General features: G+C 37.8%; 1 protein-coding gene and 1 pseudogene across 1 annotated transcript; one reads left to right on the forward strand and one right to left on the reverse strand.

Moving 5' to 3' along the window:
- Window positions 1–8,887: 8,887 nt before the first annotated feature.
- On the forward strand, window positions 8,888–11,898 carry LOC117614560 (annotated as a pseudogene).
- Window positions 11,899–11,917: 19 nt separating this feature from the next.
- Window positions 11,918–13,773, reverse strand: LOC117624731 (pentatricopeptide repeat-containing protein At1g62914, mitochondrial-like). The gene has a single exon (XM_034356154.1). The coding sequence runs from the start codon at window positions 13,710–13,712 to the stop codon at window positions 11,919–11,921; it is 1,794 nt and encodes a 597-aa protein (XP_034212045.1). The 5' UTR covers window positions 13,713–13,773; the 3' UTR covers window position 11,918.
- Window positions 13,774–17,346: the final 3,573 nt, after the last annotated feature.

The following is a 17,346-nucleotide window of genomic DNA, read 5'->3' on the forward strand; positions in this document are numbered from 1 at the left end:
CATAATAAAAAAATGATTGCTACATAATCATTAAACTCAGCTCCTCTTCGAAACTGATTCTAGCATAATTAGAAAATGAAAGCACCTTATTAGCTGCTTTCCCTTATAGCTTTCTCTCACAGTAATTTTTAACAATAAGTAATTTTCTCACAGTTTACCAAACGGGTTGGGCATCTCAAAATTTTTTAAAAATCACTTATTACCCCAAATAAGCAATGCCAAATTGGCACTTATAAAGAACCCAAATACCAAAAAACTGACAAAAAGAAAAATAAGGGCTCAAACATAACAAAACAAAACTCAACCTGAAATACCAAAATAAGAGGCCCAAAACAACCAAAGCCCACAAAATACAAAAACCCCAACACCTAACCCTAAACAAAACAAGCCTCCGTCACCACCACAAGAAGAGTAAGTGAGAGAGTTTAGTTGCTGTTGTAAAGAAGAATAAGTAAAGAAGAATAGGTGAAGCCCACATAGCCAACTCACACCCACTAAACCAAACCACTACCCAATTGATTGAAGAATATTAATGATGTTGTCTACCAATTATATTGTGAGGTGAACCACCAATGTCTTAGGCCTATAAATAGATACCTCCATTAAGAGAAGTGTGTGCTTAGAGAAAAGGAAGAGAAGGAAGAAAGAGGATGAGTGAGTTGAGAGGAAAGAGAGCAAGAGAGAAATTCTCCAAGAGAGAAAATTGAGTGAGCCATACATATTGTAAACACTAAAGTTGTAGCCATATTATTTCATATAGTGAAAAGCTACTGCTGCTGCTCTCCGAGGACGTAGGCATAGCCGAATCTCGTTAAATGCTGTGTCTCTTCTACTTTACGTGCAGCTCAATATTAGCACATATTCCATGTCATTTTATAACAGTTGCTTCAATTTTAGGGAAGAATATTCATTTTCCGTTGTTTAAGTGGAAAAGTGAAAAAGTGGGTCAAACTCTCCCCTTTCACTCAAGTCCTTAAAACTAAGAAGGAATTCCTCCTTACAACCAATTGTAAGGACTCAATTGTAAATGCCACATCAACCACATATATATATCTTCAGAAAGTAAAGATGAAAACTTTTCTTGACCCTATCTCAGCATCATCTTTAGAAAATTGAATGTTTGCGAAATAGAAAAAATCAATTGATACAAAACCCTGTGAGGAATCCAAGGCTTTGATCTTAAAATTATGCATGAGTTTATTTGACAATTGAAGCAACCAAAAACATCAGTCACTGAAAATTCAAGCGCAACAGCTATATAGCTACAAGTGTACTGCAAATCCTTTTATTTTTTCTTTTGATTTATTGTGTCCTATGTAATGCAAATCCTTACTTTTTCAGTCCCAAAATAGAAGTTTTTCATTAATTATTTATATTTAGTTGAAATATTTTTTTTTTTATGGGTTCATTGTTCTTGTTTCTTTATTATCGTCGTTGATAAATTATAATTTGGCTGGATACTGAATTTGTTGTGTTGCAATTTTCATTGAATATAGGTATTGTAACACTGTGAAATGACAACTAATATTGCTCTGATGTGTTTGTGGGAGCGATTTTCGTCCCACAAGAATATTTATCTAAGATTCCTTCTTCCTCTTTGTTGTCTCTTTCTCTCTGCAAAATAAATCGGAATAAAAGGACCACACTCGGGGGGTGTTGGCCAAAGGCCCTCCGATGCCTAAGTTAGTTCAATTGATTCGTAGAGAAACAATAGCTAAAAGGATATGGAGATATATATATGGTGCGAACCGGGCGGCCGGAGCCGTGTGTGGTGGCCGGAGCTTTGTGTAAGAGAGAGAGAGAGAGAGAGAGAGAGAGAGAGAGAGAGAGAGAGAGAATTTCTGCAGAGTTTTGTCAGCTTAGAAATGGCTTACCTCATGCCTTGTATAGCCTCGTATTTATAAAGCTTTGTAGGGTTAGGGTTTGGAGAAAAATAATTCTTGTTGGGAAAAGAATTATTTTTTTGATTTTAGGATATTTAAATCAATTAGGGATTTAATGAGAATCAAATCCCTAATTCAAGGCAAGAATCCCCAAATCAAATAATCCCCAAATGGAAGGAAATATTTGACCTAAGGTTTTGCTAAAATTCGATTCCCACAGTGTCAATATAACATTATGCCGAATCATAAATTCTTGATATCTTTTCATTCTTGAACTTATACTATGAACTCAGAGCAGTGTAAAGATTTGGATTTGGTTGAAAGTTCATGGGAGAGTTATATGAGAACTTTTAGCAAAACCATAGGTCAAATATTTCCTTCCATTTGGGGATTGTTGCCTTGAATTAGAGATTTGATCCTCATCAAATCCCTAATTGATTTAAATCTCCTAAAATCAGGAAAAATAAATCCTTTCCCAACAAAGATTATTTTTCCCCAAACCCTAGCCCTCCGAGGCTTTATAAATACGAGGCTATGCAAGGCATGAGGTAGGCCATTCTAAGCTCTAAAATTATTGCAGAAATTCCCCTCCTTGCCGCCACCTCCCTCTCTTTCTTACACAAGGCTCCGGCCACCACACATGGCTCCTGCCACCACACATGGCTCCTGCCACCGGTTCTCTCCCCACGAGAGCTCCGTATCCTTTTTAGTTATTGCTTCTCTACGCCACATGCGACCTCAACATATTGTCACTTCATCTCCCTATACGCCGGTACTACCAACGCCACGTATGGGTCTGTCCGCATGCCGGATAACCTACGCCACGTGGACCTCAATATCATATTACAATATCTCCCCATACGTCGGTACAACCAACGCCACGTATGGGGTCTGTCAACACGCCGAATAACATACGCCACGTGCGACCTTAACATATTGTCACATCATCTCCCCATACGCCGGTACTACCAACACAACGTATGGGGTCTGTCCGCACGTCAGATAACCTACGCCACGTGGGACCTAACAAATATAGGGTGATACTTATAGTGTAACCAAAATCCATCGAGGTACCTAGGGTAGTGCGTATAGCACTTCAAACTAACATTCTAAACTCTTTTCATACATTTATACCTATATTTAAATATATAAGTTAAACTCTAATATTTTATAAACCTTAACAACATCCCATGTACCCCACCCATCACCAATACTTTACCAAAAATGTTAAATTATCTATTAATTATAAAAATGGATTTCAATAAAGAATTTAATTCATATGCATAAAATTCTATCACAAGGCCATGCTAATTATTTAAAAATAAAGTCCATTACTAAAGTCATAGCCGAACCCAAAGCTTACTTCCATAACTCACCCAACTCAACTCATTCCATAATTTCAATTATTAACATACTATCCAAGAGTTTTCCTACGATAATAATAAACACTCTAAGAATCTCAACCTAGTCAACATACCTCAACAATGCTCAAGACCTGTCATCAGGGTCATTATAATCCTCCTAGGAAGGTAAAACTACCTCGGAAGACTCACGGTCAACCAATGGTCAAACTACTTAAACTTGCTCAAACGGGCTACAGGGCCCACAACCTCCAAATTCCAATCCGAAAGTTCCTATGGGTTCTACAAGGTATAGGACACTCGTCCTGCAAGTTTTGTCTAGATCGGAAGGTCAGATCGCTCATGATCGCACGATCTGACGGTTAATATAAACATAAACTTTAAATTATTAAATCGGAACATCCGGGGCTCTGATTCACGATTCGTGAATTTCTACACGATCCTAAAAATGCCTAGATTAACATATAATAAATTCGAGACCATCCAATGGCCCCAACCTATCAAACCAGGATAACGCGCAATAGGCAATATCCGTTCGAGACTCAAACGACATCTAAATTGAAATCCGAGCACATCTACGCACTCGTGAGAACCAGGAGATTACATCGGGACATAGTACCTTTTTTCTACAGTGCCCATGCGCTGCCGCACGTGCCGACAGAGCGTGGGTGCCCAAAGTAATTATGCATCACCGGAAAATCTCAAATCCATGGCACCAAACTCCTATCCTAGGTATAACCTCATATTTGGAGCCACTTTTGTTCTTAGACCTACCCCAAAAAATAGCCGGAAGTGGCCGGAATAGCGATCCACAAACCGGCAGATTTTTCAATTTGAAAATCGACCCATCAACCCTAAAAATTAATGCAATCCTACCCAACCATCAGCTAGAACACATTAAAAGGATGAGAAAGCATAGCTAGATCGACGAAAATGGTGGCCGGAGGAGTTCGAATGAGCTCCGTGAATTTTGGGTTAAAATCGGTCGGATTTGTGCATTTTTCAGTGATCACAGGTGGTTCCAGCAGCTGAGATTGGTCATGATGGGAAGAGGGAGGTGGCCCGATTCTTTTGGGACCGGTGCCACCCCAAGCGGTGGCTAGATGCGTCGGTGGTGGCCTAAAAACCACCGCGGTGAACAGTAACAGGGGCTGTTTCTGCGCGTAGGGAGAGAGAGAGAGAGAGAGATCTGATTTTCAATCAAAAACCCATTTTGAAATATTTACGATTTTGCCACTGAGCTTGTTTTGCTCGTAACTTCTTCGTTTCAACTCCGTATCGAGCCCACTACGTGTCTACGGACTTATCTCAGTACGACCTACCCAAACATACCAATCACTACCCTAAACTCTCTCCGGGTAAGAAAATGACCAAAATACCCCTACCTTAGCAAAGTGTGTTTCCAGCAGTTGTCCTTTGCCATGACAAAATACCCCTAATTTTTAAGTTGTATAATATTTTCAGATAAGATTTTTGGGTTCCTACGTGTCAATACTATTCATATCAGATAAGATTGACAATGCAACAAATAAAAAAAAATTGGAAATGCAAGAAACTTTAAAAAAAATATTGGCAATGCAACAAGTATTAAAAAAAAAACAATGGAAATGCAAGAAACTTTAAAAAAATATTGGCAATACAACAAGTATAAAAAAAATAATAATGGAAATGCAAGAAACTTTAACAATTTATTAGAAATGCAAAACAAAATATAAATATTCCAAGAAACATTCATATTAATATTGAAAATACAAGAAATATTAACAAAATATATAAATTGCAAGAAACATTTAAATAAAAATTAATATGACACAGAAATTAATAAAACGAAAATTACAAATAATTTACCTCACTACTAAGGTTTTCCCTGCTTCTATGGTTGTCCATCGCTTTTGCCAAGGCATCTCTTCATTTCGCCAACTTTTTATTTAGAATTTTCCACCTACTAGATAATGTCCATAATATGACAGAGAAAAAAACAACTTGAAAGTGAAAAAATATTGAGTAGAAAGTGAATAATAGTAGTAGGAGAAGAAAATGTATGAGGAGTTGGTGTTAAAAGTGAAGAGTATTGGTTGGTATTTATAGAAAAAAATTTCAGTCTTTTTTTTAAAAAAATTTTGATTTTTATTGGGAAAAAATTGGCTGTCGTTGGATTGCTAGAAAAAAGGGGATCAGAGAGCCCAGAGCCAGCCACGTGGAAGAGAGCCGTTGGGGGGCATTGTAGCAGGCACGTCAAATTTTTTTTAACGTTGGCGCATGACTCTAGTGCTGACGTCAGTGGACTAGAGCTCGGGCCAACTCAGTTCGCTGGGCCCCACTCCTTGCCCTGACAGAATTTTGTTGCTGGAAACACCATTTTGGATTTGCCCCCCCTTAGTCCTTCCCTTGGGCCCCCTTGCTGGAAATACTCTTAGAGTTCTAAAACATCCGGTTTGTTAAGGGTTCTAAAAATTACAATAAAAAATTAGATAGAATATAAGGTTTTAAAAAAAAAAAAAAGCAATAAAATTGATGAGAGGAAGAGTTACAACAGGTCGGTAGATAGAATACAATCTTAGGGCATGTTTGGTAGGCCTCACTAACCTGGACTGGACAAAATAGCACTTAAAACCCATGTTTGGTAAGAGGGAGGACTAACTTAAATGAGACTATGCAGTCCAACAGTGAAAAAAATGGCTCACTAGCTCCTCTAATATAATGAGCCTAAAATGTGGTTCACAAAATAGTACTATCGCTAAACTGAACAGGTGAGTCCAACACACTGGCCTGGCTTCTCTTCCCTGACGCCATTCATCACTTTCTCTTCCGCAACTTCCCTACCTCAACAAAATTGAAGCTCCAAGAAGTATATTTTCTTGATTGAAAAAACTAAAACTCCAAGATCTGATTGGACCCAACAATAAAAGAAAAAAAACGTATTTTTAGAATTTCTTCCGATCCAACTCTGGAAACCCATCTCCTCCGACCCATCGTCGTCCACTGCATTGCCCCCAACCCCAACAACATCAATGGCTCCCTCTCATTTCTCTGCCCCCAACCCCAGCAACATCTATTGGTTTATTTAAAAAAAAAAAAAAAAACCTGATATGGATTTGGTTGAAGAAAGAGAGGGGAAAGAGAGAAAAATAAGAAGAGAGAAGGAGGAGAGGAGGGGGGCTTTGTTGTCGAATAAAGAGGAGAGAAGGGAGGAGGATGGATGGAGAGAGGAAGAGAGGACGGAAGGGGTGGGTGGGGTTTGGGATATTTGTTTTGGGTTAAAAATATTATCTTTAAGAATATTAAAAATCAGCTTCTTTAAAAAAATATAAGAATTTTTATTTATTTATTATTGTTTTAAATCTTTGAATTGGGTTTCTTTGCAACATTTATTTATTTTAAGTCAAAATTCTTAATTAAATTTAAATATTATAAGAATTATTTTTTAGTCCGACACTGCACCAAACATAGGTCTTCACTATTTTTACAATCCAACTTCTTAGTCCGACGCAGCACCAAACGTAGGTCAGCCCTTAATCCAGCTTAGTCCAATCCGAGCTAATCCAAGACAGTCCCAGGATTTAGTCCAGTCCATGACAGTCCGCCGTACCAAACGACCCCTTAGAGTTCTTAAATTTCGAATTCGCTGCAGTTCGCTTAATCTAGTTTTTGGGTGGAGTTATGAGCTATTGGTATTTGGCTTGTCAGATTTTGGGGTTTGTAGTTATAATTCAAATAATTAATGGCGGAAGGAAGGAACAAGAAAAGGCGTGAGTGGCAAATGAGAAATTGCAGCATACCCGATTCTAGTGTGAGCTTGCTTTTCTCCACAAAATATGAATATACTAGGTGCTACAAAATATATTGACTAATTGAGTTACGGAGTCAGGGACGAATCCAACTATTCCGCTATATGGGTTATAGCCAAGGCTGACTGTTCTTTTTTAATTGTCAATACCTATGTAGTCTCTCTCTCTAGCCCATGCCTTTGTTTTTTTAAAATTTGCAATACCCATGTTTTTTTTCTCTTTTTCTCTTGTTTTTTCTTCGTTTCTCCTTTTTTTTATTATTTTTTTATGCGTTTATCTTTTTACTTTCACTATTGAAATTTCCATTTGTAAGCTAAATTTAGCTCAAGAAGTTTTCAAATCCTGAATTTGTACATGGACGGAGTCATGATTTCATCTTACAAGACCTCTCTCAACACAAAGACAAATCTATCATCTAAGATAGAGAGAATTAGAGACCAATTAACAAGAGAAAATACAGATGAAAAAAAGAGAGAGTTTTAACGATATTTATGATCAAATAACTTTAGCATGTGATAATAATAATAAAATATCACAAAAATGCTTATATGTTGTAAATGGGGATGGGGCACTATGTGAAAGTGAAAGAAAAATTTATAGAGAAGTTGAAGACTTTGTTATGAGCCTATAGGCTAGGTATAATGACGTATTAAAAGGTGTGGTTGGAGTCACTACTACTAAGAAGAAATGAGTCGGTGCATTATGTCTATAAAAGAACGCAATGTATTTGAGATGTATCATAAAAGTATTTACAATTCTACTATTATATAATTTAGTACTCTACTCTGTTCTCTCTATAAATAATAATCCAAACCAAAATAAGATGGAGGGAAAATTTGTAACTTCGCCCTGGGAGGTCTGTAGTACTTCAAAAAGAAAAAGGGGTTTTTCTCACAAATGGTCCCTAAAGTTTGTCAAATTATTATTTTTGATTATTTATGTTTTTTTTCTGACATTTTTTGGTCCTTCATGTTACACCTTATATATCAATTTAGTCATAATGCCGTTAGGTTCTGTCAAAATTTCTGTTAAATTGATGAAGTGGCATATATGCGGAGCCCACATATCCAATAATAAAATACCACGTGAATTTGAAGAAAAAAAAAATGTTTTGAAAATGTTTAAGGAATTAAATTTAAAAAAAACATAAAACTAAATTTAAACCTTAAAAATAAAATATAAAAAACTCCAATCCAACTCCCCCCTCTCTCTCTCTCTCTCTCTCTCTCTCTCTCTCTCTCTCTCTCTGTGATTTATCTCTTTCCTTCTCCAACTCTCTTTTTGATTTATCTCTCTACCTATGAATCACTCTGTAAAGTAAATATCTAGGTATTTGGGTGCAGGGGTGGGGCTGAGTGGTTGCTTTTGGTTCAGTGGGGGTTGGGTGGGGGAGGAAGCAAGATTGAGAAGGAGAATGAGTAGAGAGAGAGAGGGAGAGAGAGAGAGAGAGCAGAGGAGGTGGAAGGAGGGGGGTGGCATGTGAAGGGGGAGGCGGAAGGGGAGAGAGGTGGAGGGAGAGGCTGAGTTCCTGAGTTCTTTTTATCTTTTTAAATTTTTTGAAAAAGATTTTAAACGCTAGACTAATTAAAAAAACATTTAAAAAAATTAAATCCACTTGACATTTTCTTATTGGCTATGTAAGCACCGAATATGTGCCATATCATCAATTTAACAGAAATTTTTAATTGAATTTCACAACGAGATTAAAATAATGTGTGTGACATAAAAGATCAATAATGTCAAAAAAAAGTAAAATAAATAAAGGACCAAAAAGTGATAATTTCGTAACTCTCAACAACATTTGTGATAAAAACGCAAAAAAAAAAAAAAAAAAAAAAAACCAAACTTTTAACCCAAAACCCCAAAAGCTGAGGGGCAGACTTCAATCACTCAGCAAAGTAAAGAGCAGACAGCAATGGAGTCTGAGGTGAGTTGCGCACTCTTTCTTTCGCCTTATGGGTTGCCTTCTCTTTCCCAACACTGAATAAATTTTTTCGCGTTTCTCAGAAACCAAGTTTCGAACCGTTTCGGCCGTTTTCATCATCAGGATCAGGATTTCTTGAACAATCAGAGCCCCCTCTTCCCCCTCCGCCTCCTTGCGTCGAAGTGTTGCCCTCCGAGGTATTTAATTAATTGGTGTATTTTGCAAATTCAAGCACACGCCTGCATAAGTTTCGAGATATGATACTGAACAATTGATTGATTTTAATGTGGAATAGATTTTGCCCTCTGTGGAGCCAGTGGAGTTGGGTGGACTTACTTTGCTCAAGGTCACTTCTTTCTTTTTCATTTCTGTTTGGTTTCCCAGAAAATGGAGCATAGTAAAGAAGAGCTATGTAAACGAATATAAAATTTCATTGTTATCTTTTTGTACTTCCCTTTTGAGTAGGAAGTTTTGATAATCTATCAAATTAAGCTTAATCTGAGTGTAATGGGACGCGTTAGCACTCAATACGTTTTCACACTATCCAACTCCGATTTAGTTCCTGGGAAATATGAAGGTGTATAGAGTTCTTCCTATCTTTTGTTTGCTTTGTTAATAGTGATTCAATAATTAAAAATGACACTAGGTTGAGTTTGTAATATTCTGCATTACAAATGTTTATCTTATTTATGAAATGCTGTTGCACCAAATGGTGATGGTATGCCTTTTGCTTTTGGGGTGCAGGGGGATTAAAGCTATGGGAAGGTTCTCTTGATCTAGTTAAAGCTCTTAGCTCTGAAGTTCAAAATGGACATTTGTCGTGTACCGGTAAATGAGTTTTAGAGGTGGGCATCCTAATGTTTTCAGGTGAATGTATAATGTCCCATAATGCGTACGCATGTTAACATTCTTCATGTTACTTTGTGTGGTAGTCTAATGTTCAAGTGTAATTAAGTTGACTTTTATTCATAAAGGTGATTTTGTGAAATGAGACATACGCTTCTTTACCTCGAAGCCCTACAAACAGAAACTAGTTTGGCTTCTGGTCGCATTCCTGCCTACTTCATTCAGACTGTAGGGTTTCCTCACTAAGGGTTACTCCATTAATTTCATTTTCACACATCGTAGAGGGGAACTCTTGAAATCTCTAGGTGCCTTTTAATTATTACTAACATATGGCTAGGTAAACCTTTTGGTGCTCTTATATCCTAGCTTGGAACATTCAATTAAGTAAAGAATATTAACCTGAATGAACTGCAATCTCTTTGTGATACATTACCAAATGGTTTAATGACAAATAGCCTGAACACTTTAACCTTTGTTAGAGATAACACCATGTTCTGTTGGATTAGATGGAAGTTATGTTTACTTGGAGTCTTTGTTATGGGCTCTAACATATAACTTTTGAAGAAGTTACATCCCTTCATTTGAATGAATAATTCACATCTGCAGACACATCATTTAATTAGGTGTTACTTGGTGCACCTTCACAAGTCATTCATGAAGCTACATTGCCATTGATCAATAATCAGCATATAACTCATATATCACTATTACAAGTGATTATCTCTGATGAGTGATTTCCTCGTTGGCCTAGAAATTGAGGCCACTGTCTTTTATCTCCTTCTCCCATTTCTCACTATGCCTTACTGTGTTTCCTATCATGATTTTTCAGCTTGGTTGCGGTCATGGACTTCCTGGTATCTTTGCTTGCCTTGAGGTGAGTTTTTGCTTCTTAAGCTCGTACATTTGGTTTCATAGATTAGATTTCTTAAGATTCTTCATTGTTGCTTCAGGGTGCGGCTACCATTCATTTCCAGGACTTCAATGTGGAGGTCCTGCAGTGTCTCACCATACCTAATGTAAATTCAAATGTTCCAAGCTTCCAACGCCCAGCATTGCAAGTTACAAAGTGTGATGCGGGGACGGAAATTCATTTTTTCGCTGGCAACTGGTGTGAAATCCATAAGCTTCTTCCCTATGTACAAAACATTGAGAAGGATCTTAATGTTAGTACAGGGAAAGTTCTAGATGCTCAGTGTGATATTATTTTAATGGCAGAGACAGTTTACTCAATCTTTGCTCTCCCACATCTTTATGAACTCATAAAGAAGGTATTTCTTATTTAGTTTGTCATTATTTATGATTCAGAACTGTGAACTTGCAGCTGCTGTAGGTATGATAATGTTTAATTTACAGTGCATAACTCCTTCTCATGGAGTAGCATACATGGCTGCCAAGAAGCATTATTTTTGAGTCGGTGGGGGAACTCGAAGGTTCCTATCCACTGTGGAGAAAGATGGTAAGCTAGTCTGAATTATCTAGAAAACTACTTAGAATCTATCTTGCCTCAGAAGTAGTCTCTTATTGGTTTTCTACCCTATTCCTTTGGTTCGTGGGATTGGGTTTAAGGGGATGGAACAAGTTACAGTATACTACATTCATGTATGAGCAGGGTTTTGTCGTTGTAATTAAAATATCATGGTTCCTTTGTTAAATATATGTTTCTTCTACGAATAGGCATTTTGGAGGCCTTAAAGATGTGTTAATGTGGTTATTGACTGTTGTCAAATAATTTATATCTATACATTATTGTTTTTGGAAGTAGGCCTCTCTTCTTATAACTACATCACCATCCTTGTCTCAGATTGATATCTTTACAGATGCTTAAATAAGAAATTTGAAATAATTTTTATTGGAATTCCTTTCTAATGGCGCTTGGGCTCTTGGGGTCTAGCATGGTCGCTGAAGTTGCAGATGGTTCTTCCAATGTCCTAGAGATATGGAAGCTTTCGTTTAAGTGGGCATGGAATTCATGTGGATCAAACACTATCCTTATTTTTTTTATTTCCCTTTTTCAATCTCCTCCCCTGAGGCCGCCAATTTGGCCACTTACCTCCTATATGAAGAATCAAATGTTACAGTTGTTGGTCTATATGAAGAATCAAATGTTACAGTGGTCTCATGGGGAACTATTCTGCAGACCTCTCAAAGCTTTTAGGGTTTCCAAATCAGGGATCACCCCTTTTTCGATCATTTCTTCTTCGAGCCTCAAAGCTTCACCTATCCTTTTAGCTTGCATATAGCTGTTGACCAAGGCTTTATAGCAAGAAGCAATATCAGGGACACGATCTTTTATCACCATTAAATCAATGACCTTCTTTGCCTTATCCATTTTGCCAAGAAAACAATAACCATCAATTAGCGTACTGCAAGTTATTTTGCTCAGCTCCATACCATATTTAACTTTGGCCTCAACTACTTTATGAGCCTCTTCTGGCATCCCTCCTTGGAAGAGAGCATCCAAAAGTATTCTCAAAGTTATGATATCAGGTAAGACTCCCTGAACTACCATTTCATCAAACAACCTTGTGGCTTCAGCCCATTGATTTGCACGGCACATGCCATAAATTAGAGAGTTGTAAGTGAAAATGTCAAGCCTCATACCTCTTTGGGACATTAGCTCCAACACGGAGAGCGCTTCCTCGGCCCGTCTCTCCTTGCAAAGAGCATGTATCACAGTGTTAAAGGTTACAACATTTGGTGCAATTCCTTCATCCAGCATTCTATTAAACAACCTTGTGGCTTCTTTCCATTGCGCGGAATGGCAGAGGCTATTAATTAAGGAGCTGTAGGTGACGACATTAGGCTTTACACCTCTACGGAACATTTCTTCCACAAGGTTAAGTGCCTCTGCTGTCTTCCCTTCCTTGCACAAAGCATCCAACACAGAACTGAATGTAACAATATTAGGGAAGGCGCCACAATCAATCATGTTTCTAAATAGCCGCACAGCTTCTTCCCACTTACCAGACTTGCATGCTGCAGAAATTAAGGAATTGAAAGTGAAAACATTAGGCTTTATGCCTTTGTTTTTCATTATTTCAAACAGAGCAAGTGCTCTTGTCCAAAGACCCATGTTGCATAAACCATAAATTAATGAAGTGTAATTGATGACATTTGGCGCAACACCTTTGTTGATCATATCTCGAAATAGGGTCAGCGCCTCATCTATTCTTCTTTCTTTGCATAAGCGGTCAATGATTGGATTATAGCATTGAGGGACAGGCTTAAACCTTCCATCTTCATACATTTGCTCGAGTATCTCAAGCGCCATACATGTTTTCCCAGCTCCGCACAACCCATTAATTATAGTAGCGTAAGTGATTTCACTGCATGCTAATCCTTTCTCTTCTATTTTCTGGAACAACTCCATTGCCTCAGAGAGCGACCTGTACATGCAAATCCCATGAAGCAAAGTATTCAAAGTATAAGCATTGGGCTGAAGACCATGTTTAAGGATAGTTGCTAAAACAGAGAAACCCAAGTCCACCTGATTCATACGGCACAAGCAATTGATAACAACAGTCAGTGTACTGACTTCCGGGTGTAAGCCAACACAAGCCAGCATCTGTTTATACATAGAAACTACAATGGAATAATGATTCATCTTGGATACTGCCCCAAGCAAATGATCAATAGCCCAAATCGAGGGAATGGGTTTCATTTGAATTACGGAATCGAAGTGACCCAGTGCTTCATCTAACCCAAGATTACCAGATTTACAACGCGTTTTTACCAAATCCTCCAAATCAATGGTTTCCTTAACACTATCAGTATGACAACGATTGACAGCAAAAGAGCAAAACTGGCTTCTGAAAACGACGAGCCCAAACAGAGAATAGAGAGAAGAAGGATTACCCTTTTGGAGAAGCGTGAGCCCTGGAGCTCTTTTCGCGATAATTTTCGTCATCATCGACCAGCTCCTAAGGCAGAGCAAGCAATTCACGATTTTTTTGGTCGAAATGAATGAAAGTTGTTTGCCAAAACAAAGATGCAACGTTTTCGTCCAAATAAAAAACACAAAGATACAACGTACAACGAACCCAAATACCAAAAACGAAAATTCTGTGGTACATCGGCTGTACCGGTGCAACCAGTTATCCAAGAGTCAGTATTGCATTTTAAAAATGAAGGGTTAAGATTGAATGACCGGAAGACTTGTTGTGCCTTTTGTTATTAAGTATCACGTGACTGAGAAAACAAGTAAAAAGCTTCAACGAAAGCGCGGAAGCCCTCACGTGCACTGGAGCTGCTTATCTCTGCGATCGATCTCTCTCTCTTGGAAATCCAATCCTCATCTGTGTCCCCAAATCAGAATCTGGGAGTCTCACCTCTGCCGACGCTGAGATGCAACAGTCATCGGACATCACCGATTCCGGAATCACCATCCACGCTAGATTTGCCTGCTTAGTTGTCTTCTTTTTCCATCGGTTCAATTCAGAAGATTACTCGGTTTTTGTCTTTGAAGAATCTTTATCAAGTAGCTTGAAAGCAATTGGGTTTTGGGGTTGATACATCTGGCAGATCACCACATGCTCTCCATTTGTTTGCTGAAATGTCACACTCATGTTGGGTATGCAATGGCGGTGCTGCACTTCTTGATTTTGATCTTGGCTACCATATGGGCATTCGAGACGATGGTGGTGGTGAGTTTCTCACGAGTTGCTTCATTGGAGGGTTGATGACAGAGAGCTTCGCCAGGACTTGTACTTGCTTCGTTTTGTTCCTGTTCAAGAAGCCTCTACGCCAAATCTAAAATTGCTCAAGGTTATACAGGGCTTTATCAAGAATTGTTCAGTTGTCATTTTCCTTGATTCTAGTAGTTCACGAAATTTCATTGGTTTGGCACTATTCAAATGGTTAGGGTCCAGGATTATGATTGTGTCCACACTGTTTTTACTCTTCCGTTGGGTAATTGCATTCTTGATTTTGATGTTGGCTACCTTCTGGGCATACGTGGCCAAGGTGGTGGATTTGAAGTTGATAATGGGCATACTGGAAAAGAAGAAAATTTCTGCAAGGTTTATGGCTATGAGCTTGAGTCATTGAGAGCTTTACTTCTTTCTCCCAGGGCTCATTCCAAAGGACTTGGAGCCATTGATGTGTTAGTGAGCTTTCCAATAATTGGGGAGTTTTATGTGGGTGGGCTGCCAATCCAGCAGCAGTGAGACCATGAGTATTGTTTGGTTCAGCATCTCTGTAATTGCATGCTCTGATGGTGGCCTTGTTCAAGCCAACCAATTGATATATTGCTACAACAATATGAGTTCAATGGCACACATCCATCATTGAAATGGCAGCAACTTGTTGGTTCGAATTCCAGAATTTCATCCTTGAGGACAAGGATTGTTTTTGTGGGGAGGGTAGATAGGAATCTCTATATAAGCTGGAACTAGGTTAGTTGTTAACCATTAGTTAGGCTATGCTTAGTTGACAGTTGGTTAGGTTAACTCTATATTAACTAAGTGAGTCTATATTTGAGGGAGTTAGTTGAGAAATTGTATCTTTTTCTTTGTGAAAGAAATAATATCATTGCTCTTGAGATATTGAGTTAAAGTAGAAGGCAGGTACTATCAATTTATACAAGAACTGCTAAAACTCTAAACCTAAGATCGAAGTGGAGGATAACGCAGAGGCCAATGCACAATGATGGCTTCCTGCACACTAGGCTTCACTTTCTCACCTGCTTCCCGTGTAATCTCTCTCTCTCTCTCTCTCTGAAATAATTGGGCAAAAATAAAACTAAATGCATACGAAACTCCAATTCTCAATTTGTGCATTGATCCTTCTTATCTTTTTGGCTGCAGAGGGTGCAACTTGAGAGTGGAAAATTCAATGTTTTCCAACTCCTCCTTTAGGCCACAGGTTACAAATTGTTGTCATTTCTCAGTGTGTTTTTTAGCTTCTTCCCAATTTGGTTTTAATTATAAACATTTTGCAGGTAACTTCCGGAATGCAAAAAATGGCAGCAGTTGGCGAATGTAGTGCCGAAGGAAATTGGTACGAAAGGGAAAACTCCAATTGACTGCTTGCGTAATCTTTCTTGTTAATAGTGTGAATTATATGACAAAACAAAGAAATTTAATTTGGGAACCCAATTTTAGAGTTTTCACATGTCTAAATTGAAATGTTTTTGTAAGTGAAAGCTCATCATGAAAAAGGTATAGAGTTATGTAAGTTATCGTAAACTCATGTTTTCATACTCTCTCTCTCCCTAAACCCAGGTTTTGGATGCACAGTTCTGTTTCTAATTGAAGCTTAATATGCTTTGGAAATTAGATTCTTTAAAGTGGGTTTTTCTTTAGGGTATTCTGAAAGCAAAACCCAACAATCTCAGCTACATTTTTTTGAAAGAATTACCTAAATTGGTGGTATGTTTCTGCTATTGAGTCAAATTTTGTTTTTGGTTTTTCCTAGTAGGAAGTAGTTTCTATGACGTGGCTCTTTTGCTATGCAATCACCAGGCTTCTGGTTTGTAATCTTGAATACTCCATGATTTTAATTAACATTGCCAGTCAAGAAATCGTTTTTAGGAAGGTGAATTCCCAATGTGGTTTTTTCAAGGGCTTTCAAGAGACCAACTCAATCACTTGAAAAGCTAATGGATGTTATGAGGGAAGAGCTTCCTAACACAATGGCTGCTGTTCGTATATCCGGGATAGAGCTCAGTGTCTTGGGTTGCCATTACCATTTCAAAGATTGTATTGCTAAATTAGGAAGTGTATGGTTCAAATGTGATGCTCATGATTGGTATTGGTTGCTATGATTGCCATAACTGCTATATATTGGTGGCTCTGGCTAATGATTCAGGAAAAGAGCAATTAAGAAAAGTGCACTTTTGTTACACTGAAATATATGTTTTGAGATACCATCACAGTGTTTAAATAATCTCTCTCTACCTCCCTCGCATTTGCAGGAAGGGGTATGCTCACTTGGACTTTTCATGCATACTTGGTGAGATTCTCACCTTCTTCTGAGAGCCTAATATTTAGGGGCTAACATTTGTGTACTCTACAAGTTAAAATTGAGCTAAACGTATTACAAAATATTTTAGGTAAAGTGTTTTCTTTGCTTATGTTTCTTTTTTGAGATCTTATTTCTTATTTATGTGACATGTAGTCTTGGTTAGAGAAAAAAGATTATATGACATTTAATTTTCTATAGCTTTTAGGTAGTAGTAGATTATCCGTATTGTCATGCAAATGAACACACACAAAAAAGAGGCCCTCTAGCCAAAAAGAGGAAATTTGGTGATCTTTGCATACATTATAAGAGTGTGATCCAATGAGCCTTCTGGTAAAAACAACAAAGTTAAAAACCAAAAGAAGGGGAGAATGCAATTGCATATTGTAAACTAAGAATTGCAAACAGACATTACGAAATTGCATACATATATATATGCAATTGCATATTGTAAAATGAGAATTGCACATAGATGCTACAAAATTGCATATAGGTATATGCATATGCATATTATAAACTGAGAATTGCACACATGTGCTATCAAATATGCGATATATGCCCAAAAACCATTAAACATGGCTAAA

Source organism: Prunus dulcis, chromosome 1, assembly GCF_902201215.1.
Source record: "Prunus dulcis chromosome 1, ALMONDv2, whole genome shotgun sequence".
NCBI classification, from domain to species: Eukaryota; Viridiplantae; Streptophyta; class Magnoliopsida; order Rosales; family Rosaceae; genus Prunus; species Prunus dulcis.

Coding starts and splice junctions, on each gene's coding strand:
- LOC117624731 (XM_034356154.1), bottom strand. CDS start 13,712: ATGATGACGAAAATTATCGCGAAAAGAGCTCCAGGGCTCACGCTTCTC.